Below are 16,492 nucleotides of genomic sequence, written 5' to 3' on the forward strand. Positions count from 1 at the left end.
CACTGCCAAAATATCTTTAGATTACACAGTCACTTTTAAATGACTCTGGCAGAACTTTCTCATTCAGAAACCTGCCCAAGGCGATCCTTTAAACAAAAGCCTATGTAAAACGCTGACCTATCATATTAAGTGTACAACAAAGTTTTTTTTTCCCCCATCCAGTAGCTTACACAACAACAAAATGAGAGTATGATTTTCTCTTTCTTCCTTTTAACAGTGTCAGAACATCAAAACTTAAACAATTTCATGTATTTAGCATTTTTTTCCAATACAGGGATTTCAGCTATTGAGCACAATGTCTGTCAAGGCAAAGTACGCTGTTTCAATATTTCAATCGACTAGCCTTATACTGACTGATAAACATTCCTCAAATCATAATTATTTCATGTGCCATGAATCATCCATAGGTCAGTGCTGCAACCTCTTTGTTCTATTCTTAAACCTCTCACTAATTAAAGGTGTTGGCTACAGTTCTAGAGGCTTTGCTGTGTTTGTGACACCTGTGCACATGACGGAGGAATAATTGGGTTGGAGGCACTGTAAAGGCTTGTAACGCCCTCTGACAGCAGCTATTTTTTTAGGGCGATGTCTCTTTATTTATTTCACCGTCTCTTCTCCACACCCCATTACTGTACATCACAGCTCCAAGGACATAGCATGCCGACAGATAAAGCGTGCTGCATGAGTTCACGTTGACAGCATTTGCACGGTATCCTCCACAGAAATAATATTTCCATGTAATATTATTTCAATATATAGTGGTCTTGGATGCTAACAATGCAATCAATATCAAAATGTTCTCTGCTGAATATCTCTGATCTCATCATCTTGTTTGTTTGTAGTCAACAAGATTAGATGTAGCTGCATTGAGATCAGCGTGACATGCTTACAACCATTATGAAAACATACTACACACTCCTTTGCTGCCATTAATCTATAGTGTATATACACAGAATGTACACATAGGATTTCCCATAAGAGTCAAAACCATGATCACACACAACACTGTAGCCATTCATTATGTGCTTGAGGTGACCAAGTCATGCGTCGTGACGATGGAAATACCATCAGATGGCGGATAAACTGTCGGTAAGTGTGTAACTCCTCCTTACCCCCTGAGCCCCACGCGCTGTTGGCGTTACCGTTTCTCATACCTCGGCTCCGGCGGCGACTGCGGTTTGGGTCGGTGTAAAAGGCCAGCTGAGGCTCGCTGTCTGCCTCCGTCCCAGAGTCCCCGTCTGGGTTCAAGAAAGTTGAACCCGCTGTTGAATTCACACATAGAAAACAGCTCCCATGAAAATAGTTTGAGAGCAATGATGGGGAATGAATCTGTCCTCAAGTTCACCTAACAGCGATGGAAAGGCAGATGGCAGCAAGAAAGGAGGATGAACCCTCTGCTGGATTCAGTTCAGGGCCCAGGGATCAGGGCATAATATTTCTTTACAATCAATAATTTAAATTGAAGCTAGTGGAGAAGTAAGCCAAGTTAAAAGTTAATGCTTTCACATACTAAAGACCAAGCTCAAAATGACTTGAAAAAATGGCCACTATGTATGGCACTTAGGCATGTTGCCATAGGTTCACTGACAAAGTGTCATATAACCACTTCATTCATACAGTCATAATAACAGAGAGGCAGCGTGAATATGGCAGAGATGGAGAAAGAACCACCCTCTCCGTCTTCCTCGATGAAAAAGAATCCAGCCAAAAAAAAAAATGAAAAGAAAAATTCCAGTAAGCTTGGGAGTAAAATCGTTAGCTACTTGAGTTTGATCCCTGATTTTCACCAAAAAGGTTGTTGCTGCAGCAAAAGTCCTTGAGAGAATGCTATTTATAAGAGAATCACATTTCGCCCTTTTGCACAACCCTGCAGGTTTTGCCTCGTGCAGTTGACTTTTCAGATTGTAAACTTCTGCAAAGTAACTCAATACTTACATTGGGTTACTGTATTATATTGACTCAATACTAAGCCACATAACATTAACACAAACACACAAAGGGCAGCATTTCTGAGGCAAACTGACAGCAATGAAACAGCTCCTCACTGCAGATTAAGAAAAAAAAACAAAAAAACACTGATGGACATATTTTTATTAATTCTGTGGAATTCTGGGGTGATTATACACATCGCCAAATTGTGATCATGAAACTGCAAACTGGTTCCATACCCAATCTGAAATCATAAAGCAAACAATGAAAAAAGGCAAAGGTTCACTTTTACTGTTTTTAGATTTTAACTGCACCAGTGTACCATTCACAGTATAATGGTCCCAGCCCAAAAAAGCATGTAAAATAGCAGTAATACCTTAGAAAACACCAGCTTATTAACTGATTTTTTTTTTTTACAGTACTGCAATGTATTTTGGTGCATTGTAATGCCTTAAGTTAAAAATATGCCACATTAGTTCCCAGCAGCTACCGAATCCTGCATATCATGCCATCAGGTCAGTCAGAATAAACACTGAAATGCACCGCGCTTGTCATCTGTGTTCCACTGTCACACCTCCAGGACCATCAGCAGCAAAAATTGGGCTTGCTGATGATATACAATTACATTTCTTCCAGGTGCATGATTAGGAAGGCAGGAAATAACTGCACTGTGGTAAATCAATGCAAAATTACTTTTCTGACTGTTCTGGGGAACATAGTTTGCAAACACTCAGAATAGAAAGCAGGCATGGCAACAAAATATCAAGCTTTACTTCTATACACCCAAGCCATTTTTAACTTGAGCCTCCTGGGTTATTTATTTTCTCAAATCAAAACTTGAGTCTCCCCTGCTATTTATTTTCTTAAATCAGATACACGGCTTAGTCGTCGATATTCGAGGAGAAAAAGGAGCGGGTCACTTTTAATTTTACTTGTGAGCTCTTCATTTTTGACCTACATTTGCAGAGATAAGACAAGAGTGAATGCACTTCAATAAGAATTTCAAACTTTGGCTGAACAAAGTAATAACTTTTGTTGTTGTTGTTGTTTTGATATTTTTAGAGTAAAAGATGTCAAAGCCCACATCTGCTTGTGTTGTCTATGGAAGCAGTGATTTTTACAAAAGGAATAAAGTGAATCTTGAATAGGGAAGAAAAAAAAACTGACTGGTCTCCCTTGTGTTGTCTCTGCTCTGACATGACAGTCGTCTAACAGTCGTCGTGCTCGTGCTGTTGCTCTACCCTGCTTCTTCATTTTTCACCGTCATGTTTTTCTTCTCGCTGCCTCAGACTGGTTCGCTCGGGCAAAGCATTTGACATGTCCTCTGCAACTTACTTTGACACATAATAATATCAAACCCATTATGATAAATTTATATCATGGCTGCTAAATATTTCATTGGTGAAAATAACTTTGCTGGCTAATGTTAGTTTTACAGTTTAACATGCTTAACTGCCTGGAAGTGAGCGAGCTAGCTAGCTAACAAAAAACGGTTAAACTAGCTAACTTCAAAACAAAAACATGAGCTATTCCTACAATTTTAATAAACTAACAAATGTGGTAAAAATGTCAGTTACATGATGGGTCAAAGCTCACTGTTTGTTTTTTGTAGGTATCAAAACGTTTTTACCTGTTTTTATAGCAACACCACGCACCACAAAAAAAATATAGCTTCATTTTTTTTTTTTTCTTAGCAGCCTAGCTAGCTATTTAACATCAACAGTTTTCTGAATTATGAGTGAAATATTTTTATGCCATGATTTTCTATGTAAATAGTATTTAGGCTTATATTTTGCTTTTCAATAGTGTATTTTATATTTTTATTTCAAAGCTAAACTCATCGTCATTGCTGTGTTTCTTTCATGATGTGGACCTAGGTGGCATTCATTTCTGGTTATTTATTAATTTTTGACTGAGATTAAAAAAAAAAAAAAAAAAAAAAGAATGAGTGAAAATAAGTAAGGTGTGAAATGTAAGTGTTCATTTTTATTTTTTATTCTATTCTTTTATTTTGTTCTTTTATTTTAGTCTTTTTTCTTCTTTTTCTTTACTTTTTTTTTTTTTTTTTTTTTTTTTTTGTCTTGTTTTCCCATTGTGTGGTTTCCACAGATTGGTTTTCCCTGTAAAGACATATTGCTTCACAAATATCCAGCTTATCACGGACATGCAAGGAAACTCTTAAGAAAATGAACTGTATATAACAAATTGCGTGATTTGTTTTGCTTTCGCTCGTCCCTCATGTTGATGCAGAGTCCGTGCGACACAGACGTCAAGACGGACCGGCTACAGCACCGTGTCTTACCGAAATGTTCATCACAGCTAAGACACATGACACCACGGCACACAGCACCAGCCATCACAGCGGACCAAATGGATGACATGGATGGATACATTTGTGATATGGACAACATGAAAAATAGATAAATAAAAATGCACACCGCTATATCCTTAATGTGTTCTCTTATTAGACATTACCAACATGACTCTTGTTTTTTTTTTGTTTTGTTTTGTTTTTTTCCTGCCTCTTCTGTTTGCATGTTGTCTGTCATGACAAATGCTTTCATTATTCACACCGGATAAGGGAAGGGAGAGTGCAAGATGAGAATCGGCCTTACACAGCTTTGCATGGAAAGATGCTTCCATTCATATCAAATATTTTATTGTTTCGGTTTCAATCCAATTAGATTTTTTTCTCCCTGCAGTCACTATCTTTCTTCAAAGCAGGAGGAGAAAATCAACTGATCATTTCTGCATTTTAAGCTATAATATTAAAGAATAGGGTTGGGGAAAACATAATAGAATGCATTACAAACTGCTCTTAGTTTACGTGCTGGATTTGGATGTTTGTTTTAACATTTGTGCTCAGAGAATTAACTATATTTAGAGGGCACATACTCAAGCTTGTCTTACAAGTGTTAGCGGATTGCCTATCACAAAGTAAGCAGGAAAATCCATCAAAGCAGTAAAGATTTGCTGCCTCAGCTGGATATATGTGAACTGGAAAAAAAAAAAAAATCATGCTAACGTTGTTCAATGACAAGAGCTTTAAAAATCCCAAACCAAGACATTGTGCTTGATTAAACTGGAGAAGATCCCTGCGAAACAATGGGAGAGGCGAGAATACCGTTGGCAGCGATGTCAGTGTGACATACTGAGAGGGACTTTTTTCATGACAGGGCCTTCATCAGCTTTTCATGTTGCTGGTTTTATAACCATTTGCATGGAGGATATGAATGCCCTGTATAAATACTATTGGCAGCCATGACTATCTGACAGCACAGATGTTGGCATTGTTTTACTTGCGAAGTGAGGAGGGTTTTTTTTTTTTTTTTGACACCATTGTTTGAGCAGCATTTCGCACAACTGATTTAATAAGAAAGCAATATGCACTGCAGTCTCTCCCCCCAGAAATGTTACTTGGCAGTATGCAGAGCTTCTGCAACATCATTCAGAATATGTGTCATTAAAACTCTTCTAAGAAGGGAATACAAATGAAATTCCTATTTAACAACAAATAATAACTACCAAATAATTCACAAGAAATGATAGAGTAAATTTTACTTTGATCCCAAAGACACATTTTGATTCAGACTTAAAAAAAAATAACACAAGCTCCACTTGTGAGAAAATAGAGTAAAATGCACCTTATTGTCCTTAATTCAAAACAGAGTAACTGCAGGTGAGCAGATGATGCCTGGTGCTGTTCTGGGCGGCGGCCTTTTTCATCTGCACTCTGTGCTGCAACACTGTTAAACCAAACCAGATGTCATGGCCCAATCTAAACACGTTATGTAGTTGAGTGAGTTATTTCATCAGGATTTTACCAATTTCCAACTACAGAATCAAGCTTTAAAATGGCTCTCAAAAAACAAGCCTTTAAAAGAGCAGGGCTGTCGAGGACAGCTTGACGGTTCCATGATGTGCGAAAGAAGAGAGGACATTAAAAAAAAAAAAAAAAAATTGTTCGGCACAGTGTAATGGGACTTCTCTGGAATGACTCAAAAGTGGCTCAAAGTGCAACAGCGTGTCTCTCTGATGTACAAGGAATAAAAGCGTTTTCAGGGGAGGTTAAAAGAAAATGTACCTTACAGTTTCAAAGGTGACTGCAGACTGTGCGATCACCAAATTGTGCATAGATCATCCTTTTTGCAGAGGAGCAAAGTCCAATTGAACATTGAAAAAATAAAGGCCAAAAGCCTTTGATAATCTGTGAAGGGTTAATTTAATCAAAGTTTTTTTTTTTTTTTTTTTTTTTTTAATTCCAGTTACTTAAATGTGTTATTTTATTTAAATAAAAAAGGGTTCTTTGTGAAGCAGAGGCCCCCGGTGGTTACATGAGCTTAACTGTGAAGAGCTTCATTATATGAGTGTTGTGTACGGTTTCCTTTATAACACTTCTCACTGGGAGGGAATTTGAAGCGAAATGACATGTCCCTGCCTGGCTTACAGAGGAGAAGAAAAGTGTCTTCTGAGGAATTAAGGCTAAATCTCACACAGCGGGGATGCGTCAGCCTCTGCTATTAGACAGGGGGCCAAAAGGTGCTGCGCTCAGTGCTGCACGAATACAAGACAGGCCCCTTTTAAAAATTCACTGCAGGGTGTTCACCCGCCACTCAGCATGCACAGTAGGTGCAGATATCTTTTAGAAACTAAAAAAGTTATTTTGTCCAGTGCTCCACAACTCCATAAATATGGAGAGGTGCTCGAGCCTGGGGTAATGACACTGGAATGACAATATACCGTGACTGAGAGGAAGTGAAGACATAAACAAGTCAAGAGAATAAATACAAAACAGCAGCAACAGCCATACCAAGAGCAGGCATTAGAAACGACAATATGAGTCAGAAACATAGCTCTACAAGCAACATGAAAGCACCGTGCGCTAAAAGCATCAAGTGGTGCTTGATGGGATTTGATGCTGGACTGTCAACAAAAGGCCAAAATGACAGCTTTTTCATAAGGTTTCTGGGAAAGTAACAACCACTAGAGACAAAAGCGAGGACATTCTTATCAAGAACTGCACCAATGTAAGATGTAAAGCTATTCAGTGAAATCCAAAAATGCTCAATCATATCTGCCTGCAAACGAAATGGGTAATTAAAGGAAAAAACCCAGCCTAAAAGCACATTAACACTATAAAAATGGGGACTGCTGATTACCTCTGCCAACTGAGTTGGACAAGAGTTATGTTTTTGCTCCATTCCGTCTGTTGGTTTGTCTGTTTGTTTGTTAGCACAATATCTCAAAAAGTTATGAATGGATTTGCTGAAAACTTTGTGGAAAGGTTTGTCATGGGCCAAGAAAGAGCTGATTATCTTCTCATGCTGTTTGATCAAGAGTGGACATGACGGTGGGTGTGGACAATCACAAAAAGGCATTTAACTTCCAAATGGATTTACAAAACTTGGCAGATTTTTGTGGAAAACTTGGGGCAAGAAAGAGCTGATTACACCATCTAGACAAAATGGGGCATACAGTGACACCAGAAAGTATTCACACCCCTTCACTTTTTCCACGTTACATTACAGACTTATTCTAAAAACGATTTGAGTATAGTTTTCTTTTTTTAAAAAAAAAAAATATATATATATACACGAAATAGCCCATAATTACAAAGTGAAACCATGTTTTCAGACATCTTTGTAAATTTATTAAAAATGTAAAAATTTAAGCATAATAGTTACATATGATCATAATAGTTGCCAATTCCACAGGATGATCAGTGGAACTGTTTTTAGAATAAGTCTGTAACGTAACAAAATGTGAAGGGGTGTAAATACTTGGCACTGTATATCTGCCGCTGCCATATCGCTCAGGGGTTTTGGCCTATCCTGGCCTGTTCTGACCTACTGAAAATGCCAGACTTTTGTGCAGCTTTTGGATTATTTTACAATCACAAATGTGTTGAAATTTATATAAGTAATCCTTCTTTTTACGCTAACATAAAGTTAGGTGTCTGTCTTGGCACTAACATTAAATTGAGCTGATGCCAGCTTATTTCAGGTACAGTAAAGAAAGATGTGCATTTTTATTAAACTAATAGATCGCTAAGATGTGGAAAAGATAATTTATCAGTCAGCTATGTTGCTGTACGTGGCATTGTGGTAAGTACTCCTAAATGATCTATTTTAAAGTGATAAATCAGTTTTGTGGCACTAACTAACCCCGCACTAAGCATGCAGTCCTGAGGTATTTATTTTCACTTGTACAAAACATTAATTTATCAGACTGTATTAAACTGCAACTATGCACAACTCTGCTGGTACACTGGACATATTTTGACAGTGTGTGTGGCTTAAAATATAAATGGGTATTCATTTACAATAAACAAAATGACACCAAGGTTTCCATTTTGCAAGCAGTAAGAAAAAAGAATATACTCATACTATACCTAATTACATAGAGTAAATTCAATGTAAATATTATAGAACCATTACTGTTACTATCCACATAAGATGAAGTATTTTGGTATTAAAACCAAAATTTTGGTGTATCATAACTACATGTCTGCGATTTGTAACATTGCAAAATGCTTGAAAATCAGTTTAAAATTCAGCGAGTTATGATGATTTTAATTGTGAACAGACCTCCTGCATTGATAGAGATACATGCATTTGGAGGCGGGGCTTCCGCTGTCCAATATGGTGGTTGTGTTGGCAGCAGCAGCAGCAGCAACCATCAGCGGCATCAACATATACATATATATCCATGAAAATGGGGTGTGACAGTGGGCGTGGCCCTTCACAACAAGGTGCATAACTTCCAAACGGATTCTCATAACATGCCAAAACTTTGTGGAAAGCCTGGTCACGGGGCATGAAAGAACTGTTTAACCTTTCAAACTGGCCAAAAGGAAGAGTGATGGTGGGTGTGGCCTACCATAGAAAGGTGCATTACTCCAGCAACAGAAATAATCCCTAAATCAACCACACATAACTGTTAATGTCTGAATCTATTAAACAAAAACATCGTCAGTTAAAAGCGTGGAAACTAAGAATTGAGAAGGTTTGTTTCGGTCAACTATGTGACGTGGAAATGGCAGATCTTGAGAAAAACCATAGCCATCTTTATATTTGTGTTTCTGGTGCCATTTTGCTGTTTGATTTTGTAGTTTTCTTATCCCGTGGCTAACAAGCAAAAAGGAAATCCAGCTGCATAAGAGAGATATATATTCTCAGCACAAAGGGCTTTACAGATTCAGTGATTTGTGGCACTGTTGACAAACATGCAAGGAGAAATCCAGCATAGCTTTTATATCCCATTAAACTATAGCACAGCTGCTTCTGTTCGCATGGCATTTGGTGATTTTACCAATGGAAAAAATGGAATAATACCCTAAAACAAATGAACAGCACCAGGAACATAATGTAAATCGCTACTCCTTGTCAACATTTTAAACTTGATTTTCCCATTAAGTCACTGGCATACAATTGTTCAGATGTATGAAGAAACAGCATTACTACATCGCACAGCTGCTTTACAAACCGAGCTCTAAACAAAGGAAGCAGAAAGTAGAGCAGACCAGACCATGAAAAGGAAAATATTAAGTGGAAACAATTTCAGCAAAGTGTAGAAATGCGGTAATGTTGGTGCTTCAAATGCCCAGTCCTCCAGCCATACAACAAATCAGGTCATTTTGTCCAACCATCCAACCCGCAAGAGCATCTCTAATACAACCCAAAGGACCACTTCTTGAGCAAGCTAGAACAAAATACTTGGTTAATGTTAATGTTGTTAAGGTTAGGGAAATGTTGACTGTAATGTTTAAAGTTAGAAAGACTCAGGGTTAACAAAAAGGAAGCAAGAACACAAACAATGAGAGGCTAATTTCTAAAGACTATAGGTCTCATTTCAACACTGTCATCTTGCAGTGACTACCTAAAGGGATATCTCTGTTTTCATAAAGAGACGACAAGTCATTGCTTTGATTTTGGCTTCTGTCTCGCAGGAAATTACTGTCACTTGACATGTTTTGGCATGGCTGCCATTACTGTTTGTGAGCCACATGCTTCACTGTTGGGGTTTCAAGACACTGTTGAGCGTCTGAGCAGCTTTCTGTTCACTGCTGCTGCTAAAACCCACAGACAGCTTCATTTTCAGAGTTACTCCAACTTGCCTGTCCCAAATGGAGCTCGGAATAATGATTTGGCAGCTTCCTCCCTTCTTTGTTTTAATTAACAATGGGAAGTGAAAAAAACAATTCTATGTGACCAGACACTCTTTCATCCCAACTGGGGATCAAACAACTGCCGGCGATTCGTAGAACAAGGGGGGCTCCAGATGGAGGCAACATTGCTGTAGTATACCTCTATTCTTTTCTTTCAGTTTTTGGCACACAGTCCCTCTTCAATCTCTCTGCCTCTGAACTACAGTACTTACCACCTAATACACACTGGGCTGGGTTCAATCAGGAGCACAAAATTCTGCAAGTGAACACCACTGTGTTTTGAAATCATTAAAGCAACACACCTCCTGTACTTTTATTTAATCCAGAATATTTCTGTCATAGGCAGCTTACAGACCCTTGAACATGTTGACTCAATTGCAGCAAAGCCAACCTTTTTGATGATTGGAACTCAAAATACAGGGTTGTATCACACCAGTGCTTCCAAGAAAAAAAAAAAAAAAAACACTTTTAAGAAACATGTAAAGCTCATGTTTACATAAGCACCATCACACAAGTACTGCCAGCCCCTCTATAAAAAGCTCACAGGATAAAAATGAAGCTAATTTATGTGGCGCTTTCCCAAAACAGTGTGAGAAAGCAGTTTATACTATAACGAAGCTTAGCACATGAGCAGCATTTGATTTTTGTTGTTAATTACAGTAGTATAGGCAGATGCATCCGATAAGGGTTCCAGATAGGCATCAGAATTCACATCATCATTCGTCTCCGAGTTGTTAGCAATTCTTCTGGATCAAAAAATAGATTGCCCGAGTTTTCAACGCCAAGTTAAATCATAGACTGTGACAGGGATGATTACTGAAAACCTCATGGATTTTTTCCTCCACAGAAAATGCTTCCAGAATTTCATATTTGGGCAAGGGTTTGCAGTCAACGTTATCTCTGACTTCCAAAGGCTGGCTAAAAAATGCCGCAGAATCTGTAGATCCTCGGCCTTGTAAGATTACATTGCAATATCATGGGGGTTTGTAATAAAAATTAAAGCGTGGGTGGTTAGGTTGTGAACAAAACAATTATTGCTCTGTAGCGGCAGGGGGGCTCAGGTCGCAACTTTACAACGTGAAGACAGATATTTCAGGAGATTGTTGTCATGCCAATAAATGTGACTGTGGCGACAGATGAGACAGACAGAAGCAATTAATCTAAGACGAAGACACCCCTGAGAAAGGGATAACGAAGAGCTTTGTTTGGCATTAGCCACAAAGAACTTTTCTGTAGCTGGTTTAAGAAAAGAGGACAGCTCAATTCTGAACACCAGCCAGCTCTGTGCAAAAAAGACAAAAGAGGGGGAAAAGGAGAAAGATCTCAAGTAAGAGAGCCAGCCAAATACTAGAGATGAGATTTTTTTTTTTTTTTTTAAAAAAAGCTTCCTTTTGTTTGCTGATAGATGGCACTTTAGATGGTTTATATTGTACTGATGGTATGATGGAATTTAAAATTAAATGAATTGAATACTTTTGCCATATTTGTTTTTACTTTTATGTTCTTACATTTTTCAGCAGTGAAAACATTTCAGTTGAGGTATTGGCATGTCAAAGATTCAATTTCTAAATTTGAAGCCATTTTTTGCCTAATTTTCCAGCATGTAGCTGTGAAAATACATGTTTTTGTACCAATCAATTGCTTAGGATTTCAGTGTTTCCCTGAAACAAGCCCACCACTAGGGCAGGGCTGCCCTCCACTCAGTCTGGGCATTATGTGCAAACTGTCATAAAATAAGATTAAATTATTGCCATAACATTAATATAATGCAAATCTGGGGATGCTAACCATCCCATAAAATACTGTCTCATTCCATAAGTTGAAGGTTGAGCACCATGTCCAGACCGCAAACACCACGTCAGTGTCATGCTCGCGAGACGGCATCGTTCATGCGAGACTGAAGCGACTGTCTGTACTGGCTAGGCTGGATTGTTGAACAGCCAGTCATTGTGTGCAAGTGACAGTTCTCAAAGTCAGCCCAAACCCACCGGGTTAATTAAAAAATTTTTAGCGCATTCATATATGGACTGTGGAGCTTCTTTCTGTGCTGCAGCAACTGTGGGACACATACTTCGATCGAAGGCTGGTTATGGCTTATGGTCTTGCTGTTGTCACTCTGTTCGATTTCATGGGACTGTTACAATGCGTAACCCCCGCCCCCCGGCCAACAGTGCACTGAGTGTGTGTGTATGTATGCGTGTGTGTGCGTGCGCGCACCCTATGCAATGGTGCGTACTGCCTATGTGTTCCGGTGCTATTATTCTAGATAGCACTACTTCCTTTCAATATTGTATTAGTGGTGATGTTCTGCTTTCTCAGTGTTGACCAGATTAGTACCACAGTGTGTGGCACGGTGTCTCTTCTCTGTTCATCCCTCGTCCCCTCATTATAATTATTATCATCTGCCTACCATCAGCATATACTTAGTGAATTGCAGGCAACCCATGAAGTGTGGATAAATAAATTAATTCAGTGTTTTAACTGAGTGTTACCCTTGCATTTATGTCCATAATGTCCAATAAAATGGTCTTGAATAACCCCTTCATCCCCACCTTCATCCCCACCCTGTCAATAAGACTTTACCACCCACCATTGATTCATTTCGAGGGGAAACACTGACTTTCATTTGGTAACTCTGGCCTATTCTGGCAGGCTTGTACGGCTCAGGAGGTAGAGCAGTCGTCTGGTAATCGAAGGGTTCTGGGTTCGATCCTTGGCTCCTCCAGGAGGTGTGTTGGCTCAGCTTGTACCTTGCATGGCAGCCTCTGCCATCAGTGTGTGAATGTGAGGCAGACATTGTTAAGCTTTCTGAGTGGCTGGTAGACTAGAAAGGCACTATAGAAATGTAGTCCAATTATGACACTGTGGAGTGCATTACATTTGCTTCCATGTGGAGTGAAGAGGGGCACATGGGCACCTTGAGCCAAAAGGGCAAGAGCAATTACCTCATCTGCCTCCTTCCCGTCATACACAGAAGTTGCTCTCTGAGGACAACAAAAGCTCTTAAATTTGTGTGCATATTTTATGACACAGATGAAAATAGTCAAGGGCAAACAACAGCAGCAATGCAAAACGACATGAAGCAGACCTAATTGCCTGCCTAGCCAGCCTCATTTCTATGCATCTGGCCTGTGCGAACACTTTCTACCTCAAAACCACTGAGATTTGGGAAGGGGCATGTCTGTGTTGTGTCTGAGTGCGCTGAGGAGCAAATCCGTTCCATTTTGCTAACATCAAGAGCTGATTCAACAATGATAATGAATGCATAGAGATTTTTTTTCCCACTTTCTTCTTCCCCTCTTCTTCATGTTCTGGGTTCCAGCGCTCAAAATAAACAAAATTTGACTAAATGAATTAGGAGAGCAATCCCTTTCTTCCTCTGAGTGTATAGAGTTAATGCTGTCAGGGGTTGGCTGTGGGAGAACGCAAGAGACAAGTGGCTTTTTCTAACTAACAGAGACATAGTGAGAGAGAGAGCAAGAGAGAGAGAGAGAGAGAGAGAGAGAGAGAGAGAGAGAGAGAGAGAGAGAGAGTGACAGACAGAAACAAGAGAACGCCTAGGGGAAGAAGTCCCAGAGCCATTGGATCACGCTCTGGAAAACAGATTGGATCTTTAGCATTTTTCTGGTGTTCTGAAACCTCCTGCTGGCTCATTTATCTTGTGTTTAGGCCTAACAGGGTTTTGGAATACCAAGTGGAAATGGCACTGGTGTTATGTTGAGCTTTGTTGAAGCTGTGCTGGGTAAGTAAAAATTCACCTGTCTTATTAGTTTAACTCATAACACGGGGCCGCAACAGACAAGAGTGTCCCATCCCGACTAAATGAGAGGCCATAGATGTGCTCTCTTTGCGCAAATGAAATCCAGGGGTCAGGTACATACTCCTGAGAAAACGAGAAAATTTAAAGGAACAGTGTGTAGAATTTAGTGACATCTAATGGTTACAAGGCAGAATATGACAAAGCGGAATCCCTCCTCCTTCCAAGTGCATCCCCCTAGGCTACGGCAGCCTGTGGAGTCCACCTCTCTCAAGCATTTTAAATCATGGCATGACAATACTGTTGTTTTGCATTATACTAAGCTATTTAGACTGCAAAGCTTCCATATAAAATAGGGAAATAAGTCTTAGTTGCAGCAATATGACACTTTTGCATATCCCCATATTGACTTAAACTGGCAAATTGTTGAGGTACCTACATGCAGAATTAAACCTAAAAAAAAACAACCTTTGAACAAAGAACACATTGTTATTATTAATATGAACATTTTAAGTTAGTAATATAGTAAGACAGCAACTTAAGCAAACCTGCCTGCAAAGTATTCACAACATGGAATTACTTATGTGCAGCAACTTTCAAGTATGGGAGTGAATTGGGGGTTAATCTTACCTTCACTTCTAAGCTGTCGAAACATATTCTGTACACCCTTACACAGCCATTATTGTGACAGACAGATAGAATCACAACTGCTGACAAGAAGTCAAAATAGGACTGGCATGTTTCTGTTTCCTAGCTATGTCTTCTAAACAGCAGTAAACGAGCTATTCATCCAGGGACAGCTGGACTCACCATTTATCTTACGCCTGTCCTGCTTCTTTGGTTTCTTTTGGTATAAAACATCACAGGCCATCCAGGTTGGTGAACATGAGCATGCTGTGTGCAGTTTACTGATGTCATGTTAAATGATTTCTGGGTATTGAAGTCTTTGACATTGAAACAGTACCTCCCGCTTATATTTGTTGCCTCCAAAGTGAGAAGCTTCCTAGTGGGGCTTTATTCTGGGAGTTTGGGATATTTTTTCCTTTGTTCTTATAGTCTATTATTGATAAAAGGGTCTTCTTGAATGCTGTTCTCCTCTAGTTTGTTTCTGAGAAAGTTCTGATTTGAGCTCTCACAAAAAGAAGGAACACCTGCTGCTAACATGAATACACTTTAATAGCCAAGACACAAAATTTTCCCAAGAGTCATGTTGGGTTCCCACCAGCCGTGGATGTGTGTGATGTGTGATTGTCAGAACAAATAAATGGCACATGGCTATGATGAAATGCAGAGATGAATACCTTGATCTCCTCGCACCTCTTGTCCGAACTGATGATATATAAATCTTCAAGACAAAGTCCTGAATTGCCATGCACTATGTGCTCTCTTTTCCTTAGACAATAACTTATTTATTTCTTCATAGCTGCTAACAGCACAAAATTGCTTTTATCTCAGCTGAGAGTAGGGGATTCATGCGGCCAGGCGTGGAGAAAAGTGGATTATGATCGGGGGTCAACTGAAGGGATAGACATCATTTCCAAAATGTCACGCCCCTCTTTTTCTCTTGTCTTGACTGTCTGTCTTTTTCATCAAGTGTAACCACTCTCTGCCTCTCTCTCTCTCTCTCTTTCTCTCATTCCACTCATCTCTCACTCTCCTGTCATATAGTAGAACCTGTACAATAATCATAGTGGGGTAGGGTGGGGTAGAGGTGAAAACGAAGTGAGATGGAAGTTGGTGATGCTGACAGAGGTGACAGCACAAACAAATCAAGCACAAAGGTATTCCACATAACTACAAATTGATGTGGGTTGGAATACAAGAGACAATGAGCTGATTATGTTAACAGGAGTGAAGTGGACCACAAAACAACACAGAGAAAGACTGAGGTCTCACATTCATGCCACAAAAGGCATCGATTGTGTAGTGTACTAGTCACCCACGGTGGACTGCATCCTTGAGTTTATTCTCAATGTGCTGCAGACTCCATTGAATGATTGCAATTCACTGTTTATTAGACAACCTGCATTGTGCCTGATGGGAAGAAAGTTTTTCAAGGCCCTCAGATCAACATCAGATCTGAATAATGCATTGAAAACTGTCAAATGTCACTAAATAAAGTTATTCAACCAGCTTCCTCCTTTGCCTGAAGAGTTGGGAGGCTGCACCTAAGCCGCTGAAATGATAACTAATAGACATTCGATCAAACTTAGAATTCCTTTTCAGCTGGCCCATTCACCAGCCAGACTGAGCGCTGAAGGCTCTCAAAATTACTGCTGGAGTCCCAGAATGTGCTGCACAGCGAGCTGATTCTCCTATTGAAGCTCATGTTTTTTCCATGTCTACATCTTAAATAGGAGGTTTCCGCAGTGCACAGGTGATATTATCTAGGGTTAAAATTGTGTGGTGGGACTCAGTGACTTACTCTGATAAATTTTCTGAAAGCTGTGTGAGAGATAAATAAATGGGAGAAGAAATTCCTTCTCCAGGACACTAGTAATATTTCCGCAGTCAGAAAAAAAAGGCTTTTAACCTCACCTAACACCATGGCTTTTTATGTGAATTTAAGAAAACTTGGATTTTCAGGGTGATTCATTTTTGAGTGTACACTGCCTTTTTCAAGGATGCTGGGTAAAGAA

At 39.3% G+C, this 16,492-nt stretch overlaps 1 protein-coding gene across 2 annotated transcripts in view; it reads right to left on the reverse strand.

Moving 5' to 3' along the window:
- The window catches only part of astn1 (astrotactin 1), a 378,530-nt gene that overhangs the window by 279,647 nt on the left and 82,391 nt on the right, over positions 1-16,492 (reverse strand). For both annotated transcript variants that reach the window (XM_030073613.1, XM_030073612.1), the window contains exon 6: positions 1,113-1,262. In XM_030073613.1, coding sequence (XP_029929473.1) covers positions 1,113-1,262 — 150 coding nt within the window. The remainder of the gene's footprint in view (positions 1-1,112; positions 1,263-16,492) is intronic.

The sequence above is a fragment of the Myripristis murdjan genome, chromosome 17 (assembly GCF_902150065.1).
Source record: "Myripristis murdjan chromosome 17, fMyrMur1.1, whole genome shotgun sequence".
NCBI classification, from domain to species: Eukaryota; Metazoa; Chordata; class Actinopteri; order Holocentriformes; family Holocentridae; genus Myripristis; species Myripristis murdjan.